Source organism: Frankliniella occidentalis, unplaced genomic scaffold (genome assembly GCF_000697945.3).
Source record: "Frankliniella occidentalis isolate FOCC.00 unplaced genomic scaffold, Focc_3.1 Scaffold4, whole genome shotgun sequence".
Classification (NCBI taxonomy): domain Eukaryota; kingdom Metazoa; phylum Arthropoda; class Insecta; order Thysanoptera; family Thripidae; genus Frankliniella; species Frankliniella occidentalis.
The window spans coordinates 3,503,124-3,525,060 of NW_026267134.1; the positions used below are offsets into that span (position 1 = coordinate 3,503,124).

General features: G+C 43.8%; 3 protein-coding genes and 1 long non-coding RNA gene across 7 annotated transcripts in view; 3 read left to right on the forward strand and 1 right to left on the reverse strand.

Moving 5' to 3' along the window:
- The window catches only part of LOC113204146 (protein bark beetle), a 45,403-nt gene extending 30,268 nt beyond the window's left edge, over nucleotides 1–15,135 (forward strand). Inside the window, exons 2-39 of one of the 2 annotated variants that reach the window (XM_026419179.2) lie at nucleotides 476–645; nucleotides 1,155–1,345; nucleotides 1,421–1,595; nucleotides 1,676–1,845; nucleotides 1,953–2,191; nucleotides 2,276–2,525; nucleotides 2,620–2,817; nucleotides 2,899–3,244; nucleotides 3,346–3,657; nucleotides 3,756–3,956; nucleotides 4,040–4,238; nucleotides 4,326–4,574; nucleotides 4,658–4,821; nucleotides 4,901–5,127; nucleotides 5,204–5,392; nucleotides 5,496–5,740; nucleotides 5,830–6,070; nucleotides 6,151–6,475; nucleotides 6,566–6,859; nucleotides 6,953–7,103; nucleotides 7,195–7,473; nucleotides 7,563–7,921; nucleotides 8,074–8,342; nucleotides 8,439–8,589; nucleotides 8,682–8,942; nucleotides 9,025–9,279; nucleotides 9,360–9,613; nucleotides 9,719–9,930; nucleotides 10,014–10,244; nucleotides 10,328–10,452; nucleotides 10,532–10,657; nucleotides 11,004–11,018; nucleotides 11,156–11,414; nucleotides 11,499–11,700; nucleotides 11,778–12,028; nucleotides 12,157–12,330; nucleotides 12,820–12,982; nucleotides 13,094–15,135. In XM_026419179.2, coding sequence (XP_026274964.1) covers nucleotides 476–645; nucleotides 1,155–1,345; nucleotides 1,421–1,595; nucleotides 1,676–1,845; nucleotides 1,953–2,191; nucleotides 2,276–2,525; nucleotides 2,620–2,817; nucleotides 2,899–3,244; nucleotides 3,346–3,657; nucleotides 3,756–3,956; nucleotides 4,040–4,238; nucleotides 4,326–4,574; nucleotides 4,658–4,821; nucleotides 4,901–5,127; nucleotides 5,204–5,392; nucleotides 5,496–5,740; nucleotides 5,830–6,070; nucleotides 6,151–6,475; nucleotides 6,566–6,859; nucleotides 6,953–7,103; nucleotides 7,195–7,473; nucleotides 7,563–7,921; nucleotides 8,074–8,342; nucleotides 8,439–8,589; nucleotides 8,682–8,942; nucleotides 9,025–9,279; nucleotides 9,360–9,613; nucleotides 9,719–9,930; nucleotides 10,014–10,244; nucleotides 10,328–10,452; nucleotides 10,532–10,657; nucleotides 11,004–11,018; nucleotides 11,156–11,414; nucleotides 11,499–11,700; nucleotides 11,778–12,028; nucleotides 12,157–12,330; nucleotides 12,820–12,982; nucleotides 13,094–13,650 — 8,679 coding nt within the window. In that variant the 3' untranslated portion in view covers nucleotides 13,651–15,135. The remainder of the gene's footprint in view (nucleotides 1–475; nucleotides 646–1,154; nucleotides 1,346–1,420; nucleotides 1,596–1,675; nucleotides 1,846–1,952; nucleotides 2,192–2,275; nucleotides 2,526–2,619; nucleotides 2,818–2,898; nucleotides 3,245–3,345; nucleotides 3,658–3,755; nucleotides 3,957–4,039; nucleotides 4,239–4,325; nucleotides 4,575–4,657; nucleotides 4,822–4,900; nucleotides 5,128–5,203; nucleotides 5,393–5,495; nucleotides 5,741–5,829; nucleotides 6,071–6,150; nucleotides 6,476–6,565; nucleotides 6,860–6,952; nucleotides 7,104–7,194; nucleotides 7,474–7,562; nucleotides 7,922–8,073; nucleotides 8,343–8,438; nucleotides 8,590–8,681; nucleotides 8,943–9,024; nucleotides 9,280–9,359; nucleotides 9,614–9,718; nucleotides 9,931–10,013; nucleotides 10,245–10,327; nucleotides 10,453–10,531; nucleotides 10,658–11,003; nucleotides 11,019–11,155; nucleotides 11,415–11,498; nucleotides 11,701–11,777; nucleotides 12,029–12,156; nucleotides 12,331–12,819; nucleotides 12,983–13,093) is intronic. The other variant, XM_026419180.2, reaches the window with a different exon arrangement.
- Nucleotides 15,136–15,693: 558 nt separating this feature from the next.
- On the reverse strand, nucleotides 15,694–16,738 carry LOC113204148 (uncharacterized). 2 transcript variants are annotated; one of them, XR_008011216.1, is made up of 4 exons: nucleotides 16,651–16,738; nucleotides 16,237–16,384; nucleotides 15,932–16,056; nucleotides 15,694–15,706 (listed from the first exon to the last, which is right to left on the reverse strand). It is a non-coding gene; the product is annotated as an uncharacterized LOC113204148 (long non-coding RNA). The 2 variants fall into 2 exon arrangements; XR_008011215.1 differs by lacking the exon at nucleotides 16,651–16,738 and having other exon boundaries at nucleotides 16,237–16,495.
- A 34-nt stretch (nucleotides 16,739–16,772) lies between these two features.
- LOC113204147 (lipase member H-A-like) lies at nucleotides 16,773–20,154 on the forward strand. Of its 2 annotated transcripts, none has more exons than XM_052268134.1 (7): nucleotides 16,773–16,935; nucleotides 17,346–17,433; nucleotides 17,566–17,708; nucleotides 18,244–18,489; nucleotides 18,612–18,803; nucleotides 19,152–19,329; nucleotides 20,082–20,154. In XM_052268134.1, the coding sequence occupies exons 1-7, from the start codon at nucleotides 16,890–16,892 to the stop codon at nucleotides 20,152–20,154; spliced, it is 966 nt and encodes a 321-aa protein (XP_052124094.1). In that variant the 5' UTR covers nucleotides 16,773–16,889. The 2 variants fall into 2 exon arrangements, with proteins under 2 accessions (XP_052124094.1, XP_026274967.2); XM_026419182.2 differs by lacking the exon at nucleotides 20,082–20,154 and adding an exon at nucleotides 19,470–19,724.
- Nucleotides 20,155–20,214: 60 nt separating this feature from the next.
- Nucleotides 20,215–21,937, forward strand: part of LOC113204214 (rhophilin-2) — a 128,474-nt gene continuing 126,751 nt past the window's right edge. Inside the window, exon 1 of the mRNA XM_026419289.2 lies at nucleotides 20,215–20,356. The gene's annotated coding sequence lies outside the window, so the exon portion shown is untranslated. The remainder of the gene's footprint in view (nucleotides 20,357–21,937) is intronic.

Consider the following 21,937-nt stretch of genomic DNA (forward strand, 5'->3'; position numbering starts at 1 on the left):
CTCGCTGCGCTGGAAACAAACCTGCCGGCACGAAAATAAATAGTACTCGCCAGCACAGCACAGCGTGCTGCACCCCGTGCTGCACACGGACGGCGACGCAGCCCGGGCCGGGCCGTGGCCGGGCCATGGTGTTGTGGCGGGGCCGGGCGTGTCGTCGGGCACAGTCGTGCCGATAGGGCACCGCCGCCCCGCCTCGGCCCCGCCCTCGCCAAATCATACTGCACACAGAGTCACGTAGGGAAAACGCCAGTGTCGCGGACAAAAGAAGTGGCCTGGCCTGTACTCAACTTATTGCAGGGAACGAGTCGGCCGCCGTTGTGAGGAATTGGGGGGGGGGGGAGGTCCATACACCGTTATCGTTTCCAAAGATCCATGGAGGCGGAAATACCCCTGGACATGACATGACTATTCTCCACCCGAAACGCCACATCGTGGATCCTGGCGGCATGAAGCTAACCCATCTCTCCTGTTGCAGGGCTCCCCGAACGAACGCATCCTGATGACCAGCCTGCAGCAGCCGGGCGCGGGGGCGGAGAACCCGGAGGTGCCTCCGCTCCGCCTCGTCGACGGCCCCACCATCCTGGCCGGCCGCCTGCAAATGTTCCACCGCGGCCAGTGGCGCTCGGTCTGCACCAACTCGCGAAAGTAAGTCACCTCTCGACCGGAGCTGCCCAGCCAGCCCGGCCAGAACCGCCCCAATAACTAGGGGCCCGGGGCCGACGCGCAAGCCGAGCCAAGCGCCGGGCGCCGGGCCGGGGACCGCCCCGCCAAGCATGTGTGCGGAGCGGGCTGCCTACCGCGGGCTTCGCAGGCGCTCGCCACGGCAGCGCCTCAGGGTGGAGGGGGTAGTATGAAAAACTCATCGACAGATGGACGAGTCTCGATGTAAACAAACAAAAAGTGGCAGCAAGATTTGTTTCCAAAGGTTTTATTTTAAAACCATCTGTTGAAAGAAATGCAGTTTTATCCTGTCATGTTTGGTAATATAAGAGAATATTTTTACCTCGGGGTATAGGCTCAGTTCATAATTGGTTATGACCTGTTGATTTTGTTGAGGACTGCATCTTTGTTTGTCGTGTTTAGACAATTACAAGTTATTCAAATTTAGAAGTAGCAATTGAATATGATTTACTCACATCTATTTTTCTTTACAGTTGGACACGAGCAGATTTGGAAACTGCATGTCGTCACTTGGGCTTCCATGGAGGATCCTGGTGGGGTTGGGTAGATCGACAACCTGGAGTTAAACCAAGGCTTTTGTGGGAAGAACCTAGATGCCGTGGCACTGAAACTGAGCTTATGCAGTGTGACTGGAACTCTAGGCAACTGGGCTCTGGTGTTTGTGGTATGTCATCATTTGACTGCATCAATTTTTTCAAATAAATTTCCAGTCCTTTATTATCCTTATATTTGCTTTCAGATTACCATCCTGATTTGGGAATCCAATGCCTTCCTCTTCATGTTTCCTCACAAAATGTTGTTCATCATTGGAGAGGAATCAGATTCGAGAAAGCAGCACATGAGAGAATGCTGACTCAAATGAACACTTTATATATACGGAAGTCACTTTCTGAGTTGACCAATGTTGAAATCCGGTAAGTACAGATAGTAGTTCATAGATTTTTTTGATTTTATCCAACAAAACACAATAAAAGAGCATTATAATTCCTGACAGATATGCTGGAGTTGGACAGGATTACAATGCAACATCTGCTGTGGATGTTATTGGTGTCCCTCCAAGAATGATAGCTGTGGCTGTAACTTACTCTGCCTATAATGGTATTAATGTTACTATGCCCAGTGCTCCCATTGTAATGAAAAATTGTACTTTCCGCAATAACAGAGGTATGATGATTTGGCATAGTTTTTCTGCAAAGTAAATCAAGAAACAATAGTGAAAAGTATTGAAAATAAAAATCCCTTTTTTCTCTTTTATTTCATTTGAAAAATAGGAATTGGAGTTTTTATGAATAGTACATCAGGCCTTGCTCACCTGGAGAACTGTCTTATCATGGAGAATGGTGGAGATGGTGTTCGTTATGTTCATCATGACCTTCATGAAAACGCTCGCTTTGATCGATCTGAGATATTTGACTTTTGCACTTTCCCTACCACTGCAAGTCAAACATTTCCAATCACCATCTCCTTGGAGCAAGGACAATACTCACCAACTGAAAAGGATTGTACAAAAGTAAATATCAATCCAAATTTATATATTGGCTTACTTAACTTAAAAAAAGTGAAAATAATAATCATGATAAAAATTAATTTCCAGTACTTTTTTACACGACCGGGACATGTTTTGACACTACACTTTCTGCAAGTCGTCACTGGAAGAAATGACAGTGCAAAAATTGAAGTGTATGATGGAGCAAATGCAAATGATGTACTGCTTGCAACTATTATGATTCGCAATGGGACCAAGCCGCAAAGTATCACCACAACAAGACATAATGTGTACGTTCGCTTCCGAGCGCAACCCAAAACTCAAATGATTGGGTTCCTCAAGATCACTTCAGGCTACAGTAAGAATCTTTTAATCCGCAGATACTATACTGATTTTTTGTCCAGATATAACTACCCATGTCTTGCAACTTTTAACTTCATTTTTTATTTTAGGAAAGGCATATGATCTTAATGTGACTGGCTCTACAATAGCTGACAATAATGGAAGAGGAATAGCAGCAGAAAATATAAGATCTCAGTTACATGTTCATCAGTCATCTGTATCCAATAATAATCATGTTGCTGGAATTCATGTCTTTGGTGGTGCAGCAGATGTCAACATAACTGATTCAAGGATTGCCTTCAATATGGGTTTGTAATAAAATTAAAATATGATGCTCTACTTCAATGTGTTCTTATCAGTTCCATAATAAATATTGTTTTTGCTTGTAGGTGATGGTGTCAATATAAGTTACACTGGAGGAAGCCGTAACATAAGTTACTCTTGGTTATCATCTAACAAAGGCTATGGCATGGCTGTCTGGCTCAATGACTCAAAATATCTTGAGCATGTTGCACTCCATCAAGAAACTGTTGTGGCATACTCTGAAATTTATAAAAATCTTGACACTGGAATCCTAGTAGGAAATTTCTGTGGCCCATCCATTGTCAACATAACTGGTAATGGTTTCAATAACAGCCTGAACACTGCACTGGAGGTGCTGTCATGCTGGAAGTCAAATGTCTCTGTTCCTACAAAACTTCAGATTGGACATAACACATTTGTTCAAAACAAAAGGTGATATATTTTTAGTGTTATGTATTTACTGTTCAATCTATGTACCTATTATGTATTTTTTAATGAATTCTAGATTATAACTCATTTTACCATTTTTCTAGATTGGGTGTCAAACTGAAGCCAGTTCTTAATATGAACGGAAAAATAGAATATAATCACTTCACAGACCATGCTTATGGAGGCTTATTGATTAGAAACCCTAGAATTGAGGGTGAAGAACAGCAAGAACTGTTCCCAGTCAGTCTAACAGTTCAGTATAATGATTTCTCTAATAATCGAGGTGTCTTTGCTGTTAGCTTGGGTCTTTCACCTTATGCTGAAAAATCTACTCAATACCTTCTTTTTACAAGGAATTTTGTAAGATATAATAGAATTTCAGAGCCATTCGAGACGGGTATTGGGGAGTCTTTGAGGTAACTACTGTCACATGTGTATTAAATATAAAATTACATATTTATATTAAGACTTCGAACAACTGGTGAACTAACTCTTAACACCCTTGGAATTTCAGATTAATCCCGCGCAGTCGTGTAGCAGCTCCGGTTGTGATATCATCCTCAAATGTTGATGTGTTCAGAAATATTATAGAAAACCATGAATCCCGTTATGAGGTTGGTTCTCATCTTGAGGACCAAAGTCAAGTTATCAACTGCACTTACAATTGGCTTGGTTATTCTGGTGAAGAAAAGATCTTTTCTCGGCTTTTCCACAGGTTAGAAAAATTTAAAATTGTTGAATAATTTAATCTAATATCTCAGACTTTGCTCTCTTACCATATTGAATGAAAAATTTCAGAAAGGATCGGTATAACTTGGCAAAGATAGAGTATCTGCCATTTTTATTGCACAGTAGTAATCCAGGTGCTACTATTATTTCGGTAAATCCCACCTATGTTCCTCAGTTCCATACTTCTGGATCTAGCATAGTTGGTGGGGAAGTAGATGGCCAAGAGACACTCCGAGCTGGTGAATACCTTGTAGAACGTGACATAAATGTAAGAGTTCTAAATAAAGTTTGTTAATGTGCAGCTCAGTAGTACAAGATTAAAGATAATATTTATCACACTGTTTTAATTTTGTAGGTGAGACCCGGTGGCAAATTAGTTCTTCAGCCTGGTGTGACACTACGTTTTCCTCCATCAGTTGGTATGATGGTAGCCGGCAGACTGGAGGCTAGAGGGAAGGGCCCCAATGACATACGTTTGACTTTGCGTGAGGAACGTATTGATATGCCAGAGAATGACACTGATCCAACACTACTGATTCCTGAAGAAAATAGAGCTCCTGTTAGATTACTTGGAGGTCGAACAAATCGAGAAGGTCGTTTGCAGGTAACTTTACTGGAAGATATATAAATGATGGACTATTGAAATGTGCATTATTAACAAAACTATGTAACTATAATTTTCTCAAGGTGCGAATTGACGGAGCTTGGGGTACAGTATGTAATTATGGGTGGACCAGATTAGACGCTGCATTAGTATGCCATCAACTTGGTTTAGTTTTAAATCCAGATGATTGGTTCCTGGAAAGAAGTGAAATCCCTCAGGCAGGCACTTCGGAAAACATCCTTCTGAGGTACCCCTTCAAAAACATTGTCAAATAATTAATCTAGTTGAAAAGTTGTTGATTTTACACCTAATTTTTAAATTTTTAGCAATGTGAGGTGTGATGATGATGACACAGATATCACCCAGTGTCGTGCTGAAAGACCAGACGAATTTGAGTTTTCATGCACCCATGAGAATGATGTAGGACTTCGATGCTATGATACTTCCTGGGCTGGTGTGCGCTTAGGGGTAGTGGCTGAACGAGCGGATCTACAATTTATTACAGTGGAAAAGGCTGGCCTTTTAGATTATACCACAAATTCTTTCAAGCCTGGTAATTCTTAAATAATAATTTTGAAAATTTCTCATCCCTGTTAAAATTTTTGAAATTTTATATTTTCTTTATGCAGCTCTCCAAATTGACTTTGCCCGGCATGCTTTGGAAAGTGTCCGTATTGTAGACAACATGCAAGATGGATTAGGTGTGATTTACTCTGATCTTTACTCATCCGGAGGAGTAAACACAGTAAGAAACTGTGAATTCAGCAACAACCGAGGAAGTGGTGTCAGTCTGAAGCAATTAGGACTTAAAATCTTTGGTGAGTATAAATATATATGCAAAATTCCATACGTAAAACTGTAAAAAAATTAAAAGTGGCATGCCCTCTACAAGCGTATCTGACTTTTTAAACATTTTTCTAGGTTCAACTATGGAAAACAACAAACAGGCTGGCATTCGTCACAATCCAGCCCTATCTGCACTACAACAGCGTGAATTAGCAGGATGGTTCAAACCCCCAGCTGACCTAGCCACTCAGTTTGTTCCATACAGCCCTCTTTATGTTCCCCACACTTTCTCTAATATTGAGCTGGATGACTGGGAAACACGCCATCTTATTACTCAAAGAGTTGTTACTGACCCAATAAAAAGATCATTTTTCATTAAGGTAACTTATTATTGCTTCTGGTTTAATCTTTGTATCATTGAGAATGAAGTTATCCTTAAACAATATGTTGTTTTCTTTAATGTTCACAGTGCAAACCAGGCTTTGTTATTGGTGTTCAGCTTTTGAACCCTATACATAACAGAAGTACTGAGGAAATAATTGTAAGAGATGCGCACAGTCCTACTGGTGTTGCTCTGGCTGCAGCATGGAATGTCAAAAGAGACCAGACTATTTTCCCTGCTGCAAGTAGTTCATATGGAATTGTCATTGAATATGACAGTGGAGTTGATGCTCTTGGAGGCTGTGTTCTCGTTTTGTCATCTGTCCAGAGTATGTATTCCATATGAATTTTGCAGTGTTACTATGAAATGTTAAAAATTTGTATTGATGTTGTGCGTTTATTTTCATAGTTCCATTGCCTGACCCGCGTTTGCGACTGGTACGCGGTCCGGTTCCAACTCTTACTGTTACAAATTCACGAGTCCGTGGAAATCGACGTGGTGTCTGGGCCTCATATTACAACAGATATCTCACAGAACATGAAGATCACTTCCTTCGTAAAGCAAATGAAAGTATTCAACTGATTGGCTGTGACATTTCTCACAACCAGGAGGATGCTATGCATATTCACTCACCATTTTGGGATATTCATAAATCTAATCTGTCTGAGGTTACTATCACAATCAACAGCTCTCTAATCACTGACAATGGAAGAGGCATATATCAGTTCAGCAGGTGAGTGTTGAAATGTAATTGTGGTGGCAGTTATCATCAAGTAAAGGTATGACTATGTCTTTTTAACATTTTTAATCAACATTTTTACAGGGATATGAGAAGTTCCAATAATTTATTCCATTGGATCCTGTTTGATAACTCAATTGAGAGAAATTTAGGGGGAGGATTTGATGTCTCATTGCCTTATGTTTGGCAATATAATGAAAACTACACTCACTCATTTTTCCTTTCAAACAATACCTGGAGGGACAATCGTAACTTTGCTTTCATAATTGATGGTCATTTTGCTGCTTTGAATTTGACAAAGAATATATTTGATTCAAACCAGTGTAAAACAGGACTGATATCAATCAGGGGGATGGAAAAGCGAATGAACATCTACAGGTAACTTGTATAATATGAACATACCTTTTCTGCACAAATGTAATCAAAACAATCCTAAAATTTTCTCATCTTTTTGTATATTCTTTCCTCCAGAAACCGTTTTGAACGTAACACCGGAGCTTACATGGTTGAATTCAGAGCTGACAGCCAGTCTGAAATTATGGGCAATGTAGATGCTGTAATGGTGGAAAATGAGGTTCGCCATAACCGCGATAATGCACCACTTCAGCGTGGTTACTTCCAGGTATACTTTCAGATTTAAAAAAAACTGTTGACCTATCTGTTCTGTTCAGGCATTTATTGCAATTTCTACATCTTGCATTCTTTCTGCTTAGGTTTATCGTTCTCCGAGCTGTGTTGTTGGCTTTCATGGAATACAAAAAGTAAGAGTAAAGAGAAATTTATTTTCCAACAATGAACTTGATTATGTGCTTGTTGCTGGAGTTCGCACTGCTCAGTTAGCCAGTGCTGTGGATGTTTCTGAAAATTGGTGGGGAACATCAGATGCCCATCTCATCCGTGAACGAATATTTGACTTTGATGATTGGAATAATCATGCACAGGCAGAGTTTAGACCGTATTTGCTACAGGACAACATAGATTCTTCACTCTCGGTATGCCTTTTCTCCACATCAGTTCTGCTAATACTGCCCTATTACATTTATCAGAGCAAATTTTTAAAACTACAATTCTCATTTGACAGGTGTCATTTGAGCAGCCATCAATAGTTGATACAAATAACTTAGGTGGAAGGTACAAGGATTCCCTTCGGCTATTTTATCGTCCAGAACCATATCAAATTTATTCTGACATCACCATACTCCCTGATGCTACTCTGACAATTGATCCCGGGGTAGTTATGGAATTTGCTCCAAATGTTGGCATTCTAGTGCTTGGGACCATGCGTGCCCAAGGAAGAAGAGATCTGGAAATTGTAATGAAACCATTGCAAATTCGTGGTCATAATGGACCCACAATGGCTCAGCCTGGATCTCCAGTGGCAGAAATACCATCCAATCATCTGATAAAGAAACGTGCTGTTGAATACCCATATGTTGCAAGGTAAGATATTAAAATGTCTACAGTTAATCCCATTCCCATTTGAAAAATATCTGTGTATTTTCTTTGAAAGGCTGCCACTTCTACATCTTTTCTGACTTTCAGTAATTAATTCTAATAAATTAATACAATTTTATTCAAATTTATTTTTGCAGTGGCCATTTTTCTGATTCCATTCGCCTGTGCACTGGGCGAAACTGCTCACAGCAAACCAATGAAGGCTTTTTGGAATACTATAATCGCACCACATTGCAATGGGTTCCAATGTGTGATGACCGTTTCACTGAGCGCAATGCTCAAGTAGTTTGCCGTGAACTGGGCTATGACTCACTTAATGTGTTTGTCAACCATGGCACTCGTGTTGAATTTCATTTCAATTCATTAACAAGAATTTGGTCATGGCCTGAGCCTCTTCAATGCAAAGGTAAGTACAGAATAGAACTAAATTAAAGTGGTTTTGATGTTTTAAAAAAGAAAAATGCCTAAACTTTTCAATTTTGTTTTCTTTTTGTTTTACTAGGTGATGAGGCAAAACTAGAAGACTGTGCCATTAGACTAAATGGTCAGTTGTATGGCCATCGGCATCGTTGTGAATGGGACAGTCCCTTTATATTTATTCACTGTGGCCAGAGAAATTTATATGGTACAATGGATTACTGGGGTGGTGTAAGGTATGCTTTTATCACAAACTTTGGGAGTTTTGTTGATGTATTTGTATTTCTGTATTTGATAACTTAATAACTTGATGGCTAATTTATTGTAGGTTTGCAAATGCTGAGTTTGAGCAGAATCTATATGAACATCGCATTCATGATGTTGTGACTCACGAAACCACAAGGCGGTCAGAATCAATCATGGAACATGTGAAAATAATTGGAGCAGGTATCTTACATAATGAAAAGAGCCCAGCTATTCAAGCTGTGGTTCGCTCACCCACAATTATGAGTGTCAATGTGTCAAGATGTGCCTCTCATGGTATAAACATGATATCTCCCTCAGAGGCAGTGCGCCTTCTTTTCAATAGGTAAGGAAATCAATACATCACTTTGTTTGCTACTGTGTATGTTTGGGTTAAAATTTCAATTAATTTCTTTCCCTACTTACAGAATTGAGGATACACTTGGAGTAGGAGTCAATGCTCTTACTTTGACTGGTGAAGGTAGAGAATCAGAAAGTTCCTTTAACCCATTAAGGGACATTAATATTCCTTACCATGTATTCAGCCTCATTGATATTTGTGACCCTACAAAAGTTGTCACAATAGAGGAAAGAGTTTTAGTGTACTACAAATATGACAACCATGCTGTCAACTGTGTGAAGATATTTAACAGTGTATATCATGTGAAACCATTTGGATTTAGGTATAATTTACTGTTGACATTTTAAAATTTAAGACACCCAGGTAATATTTACTCTACCATTGTGTTTCATTTTGTTTTAGGCTGCTTCAGTTCAACTTATTCAATACATCTGCTCACCCTGGCCGTCCTGATAGTATAACTCTGTATGATGGAGACATTTACAACATCTCTGCAAGTGTTCTTGCCACAATTCAGGTTGGTGGTGGAATGGAGAGAAAACTTTTTAGAACACAAGGCCCAAAGCTCAGTCTGAAACTGTTTGCTAATGGAGGTAGCAATATTCATGGCTTTATAGCTGAAATTGTCACCTTACCTATTTCTGCTATCGGATTCAGTAAGTTTTTTACTGTCTTTATTTTTGTGATATGTCCTTTCCACCATTTACTGCTTTCCCCCCAAGGTTTTGTTTTACTTATCTTCATTTTGTATAAATTTACAGATAGAGATGTGCAGCACAACATTTCATTCTCGGCCATGCTGAATAATCAAAGAGGCGCTGTTAGTTATGTCAGTGCGGGTGAAGTCAATCCAGCCGTGACTTTAGAGTGGAATCAGATTCGAGGCAATGGAAACAAGCTTTATGGAAATTTCACAAGTGCTGAAGCAGCTGTTATGATGGATGTCCAAAACACTCAAAACATATTCTTCAGGGTGAGAAATCCCTTTTTTTCTTCTACTTTATGTATTTTTCATGGATATCACTCCTCTATTGTGTTCATTGCTTTGTCGTTTAGAATAATCTGGTTGAAGGCAATACTGGAGGCTTATGGATTCGTTCAGACTCTGGTGGCTCAGCCACAGCTCTGAAAGGTTGGGTTCACAACAATCTTTTCTCTGATAATGCTCATCGTCCTGCACTATATGTGGAGGGAAGGCAGAGTTCACCCTATCAGGAAGTTACCATTTACCGAAATTACTTCACTAGAAATTATTCACCATATCACAATGTGATAGTTTTGAAACAGGTATGCCATCAATATTACTTTCCTTCTCTTTCTAGTCCATTGTGTTTGTGAGTTGAGTCAACATTTGCTGCTGTAATTTACAGGTTGTGTCCAATTTTACTTATAATTACTTACACCGTAACTGGGGAGGCCACATTCTTGAAGTTTCTGGATTTGAAAAAGTACGTCTTCCTATCTACCAAACAACCTCTCACAATGGATTTTACTTGTAAGTACAATGTGATCAGTATGTGGTCATTAAAACCCATAGAGCATAACAATTTAAAGGAACTGTATTAATGTTTCAGTAACTATGCCATGGATCGAGAATCAAGAGGAACTATTGTGGCAGGAACGGCAGGCCAACACTATGTAGACAATGTGCTCTTTGATCCAGATAATGATTATGAAATTGTCACAGTAAATCGGTCGCGGTAAGATTTGTTTATTTTACACTTATATATATTTTATGCTTTCTCAATATTAAATACAGCTTTTACTGGCACTCAAATTCTTAGGGTGAAGGTTTGCTTCAATTTCTGTACAGTAGATAAATCAGTAGTAGGTACATTTCCCCCAAATTTCTTTTAAAAAGGCTGTCAAAATCTATTCACACCTTGCTTTTGAAGAAGTGAATTATTGTTAATTTTAGTGTTATATCTATTTTTGTTATATATGACTTATGGTGATGGTATATGCACTTTTCTTTTCCCCTCCTGTACTCATGGCATGTTGTTTATCTTTTTTCTTTGGGTGCACATTAACGTGATGGGAACACAGAGCTGGCATTTCCAGGTAAGCCTGTTTTAAACACTGTGACAGTTCAGATATGTACATTATTTGACACCTTCTTCAGTTATCATATGTGTTTCCGATTTTTCCTGTTTATATTTTATATTTTATAATGTTTTTTTTTTCTTTGTACCCAACAGTAGTCTAGATGTGTGGAAAACACCAATAGATGCTAAGCACAACTGGTGGGGTTACAATGAAACCTTAGCAGTTTTGGGTCGCATCAAAGATCGGGCAGATGATCCTGATCTATTGGAAGTTGACTTTAGACCCTACCACATGAATAACCTGACTGTCTTGAGTGGAAAATGTCCCCCTGGCTGGGCACTTGTTGGGGATACTTGCTATATTTACATAGGAGCTCCAATGACCTTTCATGATGCTCGCAATTTCTGTCGCGTAAGTTTATTCTATAAAATTACTGCCCCTGCATTTAGCTTCTTTCAACAATTTCCACATTTTTAACATTTTATTTCTCTTTAGTCTGCCAATGCTTCAATGCCATATGTTATGAGCAACTATGTGCAACTGTATAACTTTTTGAGGCGCCAACAACAAGGTTTCCAGCTGCGCCACCATGTGTGGGTCCAAAATATTGATCGCATTAATCAGTGTACAGCTTTTGCATATCAGACAGTAGAGGTTGATCACTGTGAGCGCTTAAATCCTTTCATCTGTGAAATGGGTTGGTATTTTAGCTCTTTTTCAAATGAAATTTTTACTTAAGTATATCACATGGCTTACATTGAATTTTTTTTTCAGATCCAAGAGTTCATATTGACATTTTAAGTTGGCGTGAGGATGTTGTCACAATAGCTGTACTGGGTATAGTGGGTGCTGCGTTGGTTTTGGTAGCATTAGCTGCTGGCTTCTGGTTCACCAAGTCTAGAAGACGGCAGGAAGAACGTTTCCAAAGAAGGAATTCCATTCGACAGTCCCTTCACTCTGTTCGTTCTCTTGGTTCTGTTCATGGAACAACATTTTCAGAGTTAGGATATCGACGCAAAGAACCAGTAAGCTTAAAATCTAACTTATTGTAATAGATATTTAGCTCATGCACATGGTAGAGCATAGCATGTTGTATTTTTAGAGCCAAAATCACATGCTATGTATGAAATAATTTTTTCTTATTCACTCACAGTTCACAGGAGCACACAACAGTCAGCGCTCAAGCCCTACATTGACTAAAGGCTCAGATTATAAAAAGATGAATGGAAGTCTAGATTCTATGGACAAATCACAATTTAATTCATCCGTAGAAGACACTCAAAGCTTTGATATTTATGAAACACACAATCCTCAGGCTGCAGGCATGGTAAGTTCTCCAGAGCGTAATCATAATTCTACAATTCTTCCATTTTTGGATATTTCATATGGTTATTAAATATCAATCACAAACAATGTGAATTGGGTCTTTGTCAGGAGGCTATGATTCCTCTCACCACCACAGAACAATGAAATTACATTCATTGGCAAATGGTGAGATGATTCAACTATCAAGGATTGTTTTTTTGAAAATTTTATTTTTGTTTTGTAATTAGTTCTGCTCATTCAATTTATGCCTACATTTTGTTTTTGCATACATTTGCTTTTATTACATTAAATTTGTAGTGCATATAGTCTTTACCATGTATTATCTGTTGTACAATTCACTGTTAATGTTTGCTTGAAGCACACAACTTATTTTATCTACACCCTTAAGGCTTAAAATGCATCCTCTTAAAAAAAATCTTTTAAAATATAGATGTGTAACAATTAATTTAATGTTGGACGCCATTTGTAGAGTAGTATGCCACTGTTACAGACTACTGATGCTCGTGGAGGATATGCATATACAACACCATCTGACTTACGATCTACTGGAGAAGTTGTGAATCCAGCCTTTGATCTCTCATTCCGTAATGAAGGGTTCCGTGATAATTCTACCTTTGCATCACGGGACAACAGTCTATGGCAATCAACAGCAGGTAAGGTGTTGAGATCAGGGTCTAACTCTCACTGTGTTAATATAATTTCTTACTCTTTCTTGTTTTGTAAACATAATTTCTTACTCATTCTTTTCATTCTGTTCAATTTAGGAAGTGAAATGGGTGGAGGTCACAGCCCAAGTGAAGGAGGAGACTACCTCACCAATGCTTCAACTCTCCCCCTTAACACAAGTTTTGGGATGACAGACTCCACATTAGGGGTTGATGTAGCTGTTACTCCTGCATATGGAAGTGAGGCTACATATCGGCCTACTGACACACCAGATCCATATTATGACCACAGAGAACGTCTTAGAGAAGTGTCAGAGTCTTACTTTGATCCAAAAGGTTCACCAAAAACCTATTATAGCTCTGCAAAAGCCACCCCAGAACCATATTATCAGTCGACTAGTGGTTCATCAGAACCTATGTATAATCTACAAGAAAGACCAAAAAGTACTCACATGGTGCTTGATAGTGGTATAGACAATGCTGCAAATGAGATTGGACTTCCAACACCACCTCATCCCCCTTCAAGATCAAAGAGTGAAGTCTTACTTGAGACAAACTTTGATGTCTATGCTCCACCAAGCTCAAAACCTTCAAATGCCAGTGCTATGACCCCTGCCAGCCGAAGTAAGAGTCAGCCTCTTGAAACGGCAATGTGATATATACCAGTTTTATATTTTTCTCAGAAGCTTTTCAAACCAAAAATCTCATCTCAACACTAGAAAGCATTTGTTACCAATATTGACAATTTATTTCCAATGATTTGATAGATATTTTAGTTTGTTATTGTTGACATTTAAACAAAAGCGATAAAAATGTTGTAGTCTTTTACCCTGTATGAACAGGGATGTGTACTGCATGTCTGAAATGTAATCATGGTTGTCAAGCCCCATGTTATCATGCCATCCATTTGGTATCTCGAAGGATGCCCTTGTGATCTCACTTATCTCAAACAACTCATAATTAGTTTTATTTTTGTAATTGTAAAGTTTTTATTTTACACTTAAGAATCTAGTTTAACAATGGACTACTGCCTTTACTGCATAAGCAGATGTATGTTTTATAGAAATTGCATTCTTAATTATCTATGAAAACTTCTATTTAACATTTGCTATATTCGTTTAATAAAGCTATAAACATCATAGTTTTGACCATAATTATAAGAGCAAGTGTGTGTGAGAGATGAGGATGATCTGGTACATATCATTATAAATCCAGTTGAATTGTGTAAGTTTAAGGCACTTGTGCTAGTCTATTGTAGGCAAATATTTAGAACCGTGTAAACATATTGAAATTTGAAATTGATGCAGTGTAATTCTTTTCCTTTTTCAAATTAACAGTAGCTGACTCATGCTCTTTAAATTACAACTGTTTTCTCGACTTGTTAGCTTGTAATATTGAGTGAAAATGTACTACCACCAGTTATCTGTAACTGTGAGGTGCTGATCAATACCCTTGTTAGAGTTACCAAAAGTTAGAAGCAGGGTATGTAATACCCATTACTGATTTCAAAGCTCAAGTTGTAAGTGGCACATGAACAGCAAGCATACTATGCAAAGGTATGGTAAATATCTATGACACTTCCACTAGAGTTTAAAGGGCAGAAAACACTGATCTGAAAGTTCTTGATTCTTAACTGTGATCAAGTTGTACAGAAAGCTTTTTTTGCCAGCTGTGTTCAAAATGCAATTCTTCTCCCATCTAAATTATTTAGAATCTTACAATTATGCATTTAAGTACTCACAAACCTGTCAACCTTATACTTTTGTACTTTCCGTCTTTCTTTCAAATAAGGCCAGTCACTGCCATTTTATAGTACGGGAACATTGAACTGAGTCCAAGATTCCATATAATGCACTACTCTGTAATATGATTTAAATTAAGCAGATTCCACAGTGAATGTATTTGACTTGTGAAATATTACAAGTACAATATTTCTATATATTCTTTTTTGATGTAGTCAGAAACATGCTAAAAAAGAAAAGAAAAAATAGCATGTTGGAAAGCACTGTGTATATAAAAGTAACTTTGAGTGTAAAAATGAAGCCACTGTGATATTGTACCTAGCTAAAACTCATATATAAGGTTTGCCTTGAAATTGCAAGGATGAGAAAAAGAGCAATAAAATAAAAATAAAAAACAAATTTTGCTGAACTACTTTATTAGAAATTAATAAAAGTAAAAAAATAATAATACAACTGTTGTCTCTACAAATTTTTAACCCTAAAAAGATTTGAAGACAACTCTCGACCTAGCATCTAAAGGAATAGAAGAGCAACGTCAATAATTTGATACTTCGGTATCTCTTATGAAAACTGTTGACTGCACAAATTTGGCAACAACTTCGTCAACATGCAATTAACAATTATTAAAAAAATAGTGAGGATATACTCAACAAGTTCCACTACTTATTTGGTATTGGGTATCTCCTTCAGAATTGGCGGGTAGGCCCGGCACTGGGGACACTGTGCTATATCTAGCAGGTAAATGGTGCGGGTGTGCACCTTGCACTCGGTCTTCACCCTCCCCTGGTGGGTGAACCCACAATTTGTGCATAACACAATTGCATAGTCTCTGTAACAAGTGCAACCCGGAGGTGGGACCTCCTTCTCCTCGTATCCGTCGACAGTTCGCACGGTGGACGTCGACCGGCGCGTTCGCGACGACGAGCGCGAACGTGGTCGAGACCGGCGAGGCACAGCAGCCATCATTGTGCTGCGCAACAAGAAACAAAATCCAATCTCAGAATATGAGCTCGGTTTGGGAACACGAAGCGAACAAAGCAAGTAGTAGTCGTCAGAGTCTAAATAACACAGTTCGCGGATGGACAAAGGTCTGAAAAGCATGGTCCTCTGGGCAGACCACAGCTTGTTCCGTTTCAAGCTTCGAATCTCTTACAAGACAGATAATTAAAAAGGTATGGCTCAGAGTAATAATTACCTGAATGAAAGATTCTTCTCTCAAGAGCCTGACTGTTTTCTTCGTGCCCTGTCTGTTCACCAACAAGCGCGTCCCGACACAGAGCGAGCCTGGAGCCTGTCGTTGCTTCGATGCTGCTGCGGCAACTGTTTGTTGAGGAATGGAGATGGGGGCGGGGCGATCAGCGGGGCGCGGCAGGGGGTGGATGTAAACAACAACAACAACAATCAGCACTCTTGAGTAGAGCAGACTCTGATATACATGTTCATGTTCTCAGACATCAGAGAATTATTATTACATTTTAAATAAAAAATAACGAAACATACTGCAGAGAAAATAGTTGTTGTTAAGAGTTGGGGATGTGAAACAAAGCTCGTCTCCCACGTTTCGTTTGCCATGTTGGCACCGAACAGTCCATGGTCGTAGGTGGTCGTAGGTGTTGCAAGTGTGCCCATGAGGTGGCCCAGTTGACTTCTTGTAGAGATCAAAGAAGCACTGTCAGCTCAAATTTCCTCACACAATTTGTTCTATCGCAACAGGTAATCTCAACGCTTGCCCTCTCAAACACAACACGTACAGAAACGGCTTAGGGCGAAAACGGACGTAGGAAAAGGGGGAAAGGGTTAAAGGACGGACAGTCGACAGGGTTTAAAGGGGGGGGGGGGGTAACTTGTCTTCACGAGTTGTCTTTGTATACAGTGTTGTGAAGCGGTAGATAGCAAAATGGTTCGGTATCTTACCTTTGAAGAGGACCGGACCCCACTCCACACACATGATAGGATAGGTGCCAAGTGTCTCGAACTCGGATGCAGCGCGTTATGTGTTTCTGAAACGTCCTCGAGCACTTGCCGCTTATCCCGAACGATTGTGCCAATGCGGTGATAATGAACTTGACCAGTGATGGGTGCTGTCGGGCGGGCGGGCCAGCTGGTCCGTCGTCTTCAGACCAGTCAGTCTCTGGTTGCCGTTCGCTACAGTCATGAGTCCTGCGGTTGCCACTTTGACCCTGCTCCTCTGCGCGTCTGGTTCGTGAATATCGATTGGAAAACGACAAATCGTGTCGTTTTTCTCTTGTGTGTGTGTGGGGGGGGGGGTATCAGTATCAGTTTTAAGTTAGTTTCGTAAAAAAAATATCCACAATCATCAGTCTCCTGGAAGCAGGGTGCCGTAACGTAACGCACATGGAATCGCTTAAAAATAAAAACAAAAATCTATATTCAACTTTTTTAGCGTTTTAAAGCGTTTTCAGCTTCCGAAACGCGTTTTTTGTGGGAAACGGACTAAGGGAGCTGACAACGCTTTAATAACGCTTGACAGGTTAAAAATTGATTTTTGTTTTTAAGCGTTTCTACATGCGTTACGTTACGACGCCCTGCCTGGAAGGACAGTGTTGGGGCGCCTTTGATCAACGCCTTTTCCCTTCTCCGCGTTTTAGCCGCAGTGGCGCTGAAGTTGCCGCCATGGCAGTGGAATGACATGGACAATGAGGCTTCACACAAGGTGTCCTTCGAATTCTACTCAAGGTGAGTATAGAGCTACCCGCCCTCTCTTTCTCTGAGTACGACTCAGCTATGTGGGGCGAATGCACATAACACGGGTAGGCCAATACCGGCTAATACTGTATTCTCTGAAAAACGGGCCCGCGTGTTCCTTAGGGAGAACCGGGACACGCCGGGGGACGTCGTGACGGTCTCGGACCTGCCGGACGACCTCGAGAGCTTCGACCCGCAGAGACCCACGAAAGTTCTGGTGCACGGCTGGCACGGGCGCCAGGCGCACGCCCAGGCGCTCAAGAAGGGTGAGTTATACTCGGCGTAGATGGAGGCAGGTGCGGGTCAGGGAGAATGTCGGACAGAATGGCCACATCACGCTTCTCAGTGGATCGGCGCATGTATGAAGATGAGGATCTGAAAAACCGCGGGAGTTACTGAACGTTCCCCCTGTCCTGTCCGTTGTCCTTCCCCCGCTGGGGAGACTTTTGGGGACAGCTGACCCCTCGGCTGACCCGCAACTCTTTGGCGCGAGCTCAGGCCGGTCTCAATATCCCTATACGAATCTGTTCGTAATGCTAAGATTGCACGACAAGTCAGAATTACCCGGAATCACCCTAGGAGGCCCTGTTGTGCGATTCTGCGTCACAACGCGGTGCTCGTAGGCACGGGTTTCACGGAATCAGAGCTGAGCGCTATCTGTGTGGGTGGGTGTGGGTGACTCTTCAGAACAAAACATCCATTCATGTTGCGATAATAACGTAGCTGATTAAAAAAATGTTAAGTAAGTGTTGATTTCTCAAGAGTTTCAATGATGGACGCGCCTGCTTTGTCTTTATATAGCTTTCCTGAAGACGTCGGATGTGAACGTGGTGATCGCCAACTGGCACGGCGTCGACACGCTCGTCTACCCCGTGGCCGTGAAGCGGGTGCCGGCCATCTCCCGCCAGCTCGCCGACCTGGTGCAGTACCTGGTGAAGCGGCAGGGCATGCGCCTCGACGACCTGCACATCGTGGGCCACAGCCTGGGCGCGCACATCTCGGGGCTGGCCGCCAACTACATCCCCGGCACCATCAACAGGATCACCGGTAGGCATACTGCGGGAGGCGCCGCCTGTCGAAAAGGAGTTTAGCGCGGGTAGCTTGCTCTTTGCAGGTCTCTAAGTCTCACCCCCCCCCCCCCTAAACGTACTTCTCTGTGCTCCACACAGGACTGGACCCCGCCGGGCCGCTGTTCAAGACGGGAGCAGATCGCAGCCTGAGCAAGACGCACGCCGCCTTCGTCGACATCATCCACACGTGCGCCAACGTGTTCGGCTTCCACGACGCCATGGGCCACGTCGACTTCTACCCCAACGGCGGCGTGTGCTTCCAGCCCGGCTGCGCCGTCCAGGACATGACGAGTGAGTTCCATACGACGTGTTGTCGTCGCTCAACGCTTTCGGTACGGCGACCCGAACGAGTCCTCCACTCGGCGCCGCCGTGACACGCCGGCGCGATTCGGTCACCGCCTGATCGTCATGCCCACAAATAGTTGTTGATTCCTTCCTGATGCCGGCGCGGTGTCGGCGGCTCCGGCAGGCGGCGCGGGGCCGGGTGGACCGGGAAGACCGGGTGGCGGTGGTTACCCTGGAACTACGCACACGCCGGCTCCTCGCCATCACTGGAAACATAGTGTTCCGCTGCTCGTTTCGCACCGAAATCACGATACGCAATTGCTCATTCTCTCTCTGCCACCCTCCTTCCTTCAGCCGGCAAGTGCAGCCACAACCGCGCCTACTACCTCTTCGAGGAGTCCATCCTCCTCAACGACACGCTTCTGGCGCTGCCCGCCGCCGCCGCCGGGCACGGCACCCACCACGCCGACCCGTGCAGCGAGGTGGACACCAGCGCCGACACCGTGCCCATGGGACTGTCCACCCCGAGGAGGTGAGTAGTAGTCAGCTTGCTGACTGTCGTCTTTGCCGTTCGCCTTTAGAGGCGCGAACACCGCGCATCCTAGTTTTCGTAGACTGCTCAAACGCTAAAGACGATGTTTAACCCGATGGCCGTTTCGTTGACCGCCGCAGCGCCCGGGGCGTGTTCTGCCTGTCGACGCGCGCCGAGGAGCCGTTCGGCTACGGCGCCGAGTCCCCCATCCCGATGATGGTGAAGCCGACCTGGAGGCAGACCGCCTCCATGTGGCTCAAGTTCCTCAGGCTCAAGATGCCGCACTCGGCGTAGACGGCGACCAACGACACGGCGACGACCTACGCTTATTTATTCTTCATTGCAGCGAATCGTGATAAAAGTTGTGATAATAAAAACGTTCAAAAAATTAACAACACTGTATTTCTTCAAAGGCGCGACTTGAAAACGGCGTAAATATGGCAATCATAATTACTGCCGGCGAGCGCGGTCTTGCGATGTTGGTGCCGTGTTCCGGACTGTGATGAACCATGCGGATGAACTAAACAAAAGTGACTCCAGGAGCATCATCAGCATCAGTGCAGCGGTGCCATCTAGGTCCATCCCATATCCTGAGGGGGGGAGGGGAGGAGGGAATGGTCACCACGTCGCGTCGCCCCTCTCCCCTCCGCCCGTCCACTCGCCCCCCCCCCCTCCCTGCGGCGCCGCTCGCGGAGCGGCTCGCGGAGCGCGTGTTCTTCCTAACCGAGTTTGGCTGCCAGTGGCGCTCGGAGCGCCCGGGGCTCTACATCGGCGCCGCGCTCGTACCGCTCCGCGCCCGAACACGTGCTGGGCGCGTGCGCGTGACATCGTCCGTCCGTCCGTGTCTGTTTGTGCGTGTGTGTTTGTGTGAGTGCTGAAGTGTAGTGTCGTGTTGTTGGTAAAGTGCAGAGTGCAGTGCAGTGTGTTGGTGGGCAGTGTGCAGTGGAGGTGTTTGTGGCACCCACCTTGTCGTCGACTCGGATACAGCAGCCCGCCGCAGCCTTCCGGCGCGCCGCTGCTCTTGGAGGTACGGTACGACGACGTCCTGGGCTAGCCTTGTCGCGCCTCCTCCCCTTCTGGAACCCCTGCAGAGCTCGGGGTAGGCACCCCCGCCCGACAGCTGTGCGGAGCGGGCGGCCCACCTGCCGCCGACCGCGCCTTTGCTTGTGACAATCCGATGCATGCCCTCTAACGCCCTTTTATTGAAAAATTGCAAACATTTATAAGAGTGTTTAGTTTTTATCGTCTTGATAGAGCGCACTGCCGTTAAAATTTAACACGTGCAGGTACCGTGTGTCAGGACTGCGACACCATGAAGTGTTGCGGGCCCTGCGATTGTAACGAGTAGGCAAACCCGGCCGCATACTGCCGTATCGTCGTCGTTCTTACACAAGGTACTGGGTGCATCGTGGGCAACAGACAACACCCCCTGTGTTGCGGGTTTGCCTTCCCGCTCGAGCCGCAGGCGTCATGGCATGACGCCCTACGGTCGGATGGAGTAGGCAGTGTGTTGTTTCTCTGGGACACACGGGTGGATGTGGCAAAGTTGCTAAAGATTATTTCTATTTCCCCTCTCACCCCTGTCAGCCTACTAACTTTGTGTCACAACTTTGTGCCACAACTTTGTGTCGCGTGTGACCCCCAAGAGCGCCTGTCAGATGCTGGATAGGCAACCCCGCAACACACGGGTGTATCGCATTGCCTACCCGCCCCAGTTCAGGCGCTACACCTTCCCCGCCCTCCGCGACCTGCCTGCTCGCTGCGGTGGTGCAGTGCATCCTCCTCCTATCCAGCGTGTATCCTGTTCCTGCTCTCTCTCTGTCTGTCTGCCTCATCGTCTTGATGACACACAGAAGGGCAGGGCTCATTGCGGTCGGGGGCGCGGCGGCGGTTAGCTGGCGGCAGCTCGCGGTGCACGGCGAGTGAGTGAGTAGTCGCGTCCTTGTTTAGGGTCTAGAGAGACTTGTCCAATTCCCGGAAGCCGCCGCACGACGCGACCCGACAGAGCAGCAGCACCGGGGGAGCCGCAGCAGCAGCAGCAGCGTCAGAGAAGGTGTGTCAGTCGGTCTGCAGACGTGGATATGAATACACTCTGCACGGGCTAATCGCCGGTAGCGAAGCGGTAGCGGGCGGCTCCCAAGTACGGCTGCTCATGGCGCGATGTGAATGAACCGTTAATCCCACGTCCTACCCGTCGTCGCGGGGGATTAGCAATCGGAGTGGTACCACCAGAGGTGTTTAAACTGCTCTTCAGGCGCGTCACATCTCAAGTGTATATATACTTGTTCCATGCGTCGTGTAAGATCTCGCGCGCTCGATTGGGATCGGGCTCCGAAAGACTGCTGCTGCTCCACCCTCCTCCCGCCCGACGCCCGCCCTTGGACTCCAGCACGACGCGTGCCCGCCATGCCCGCCCTGCCCCCGTTTAGCGCATCCTCGTGCTATCGCTCCTTGGCTTCCCCCATCCATCTGCAGCAGACGCTGCCGGCACCACAGGCGCCACCGTGCCGTGGCCGTGGTGGCCGTGGGCTGCGCCGTCGACGTCGTCGTCGAGCGACTGTTTAGTGGTGAAAATGGCGGGAAAGGAGCTGGTAAAAGGGCGGGGGGG

Bases quoted from the DNA above. Each gene is read 5' to 3' on its own strand.
- LOC113204147 (XM_026419182.2), top strand. From the start codon at position 16,890: ATGAGTCCTGCGGTTGCCACTTTGACCCTGCTCCTCTGCGCGTCTG. The intron at 16,936-17,345 runs GTTCGTGAATAT...TCCGCGTTTTAG, and splicing joins CCTGCTCCTCTGCGCGTCTG to CCGCAGTGGCGCTGAAGTTG. The intron at 17,434-17,565 runs GTGAGTATAGAG...CGTGTTCCTTAG, and splicing joins TCCTTCGAATTCTACTCAAG to GGAGAACCGGGACACGCCGG.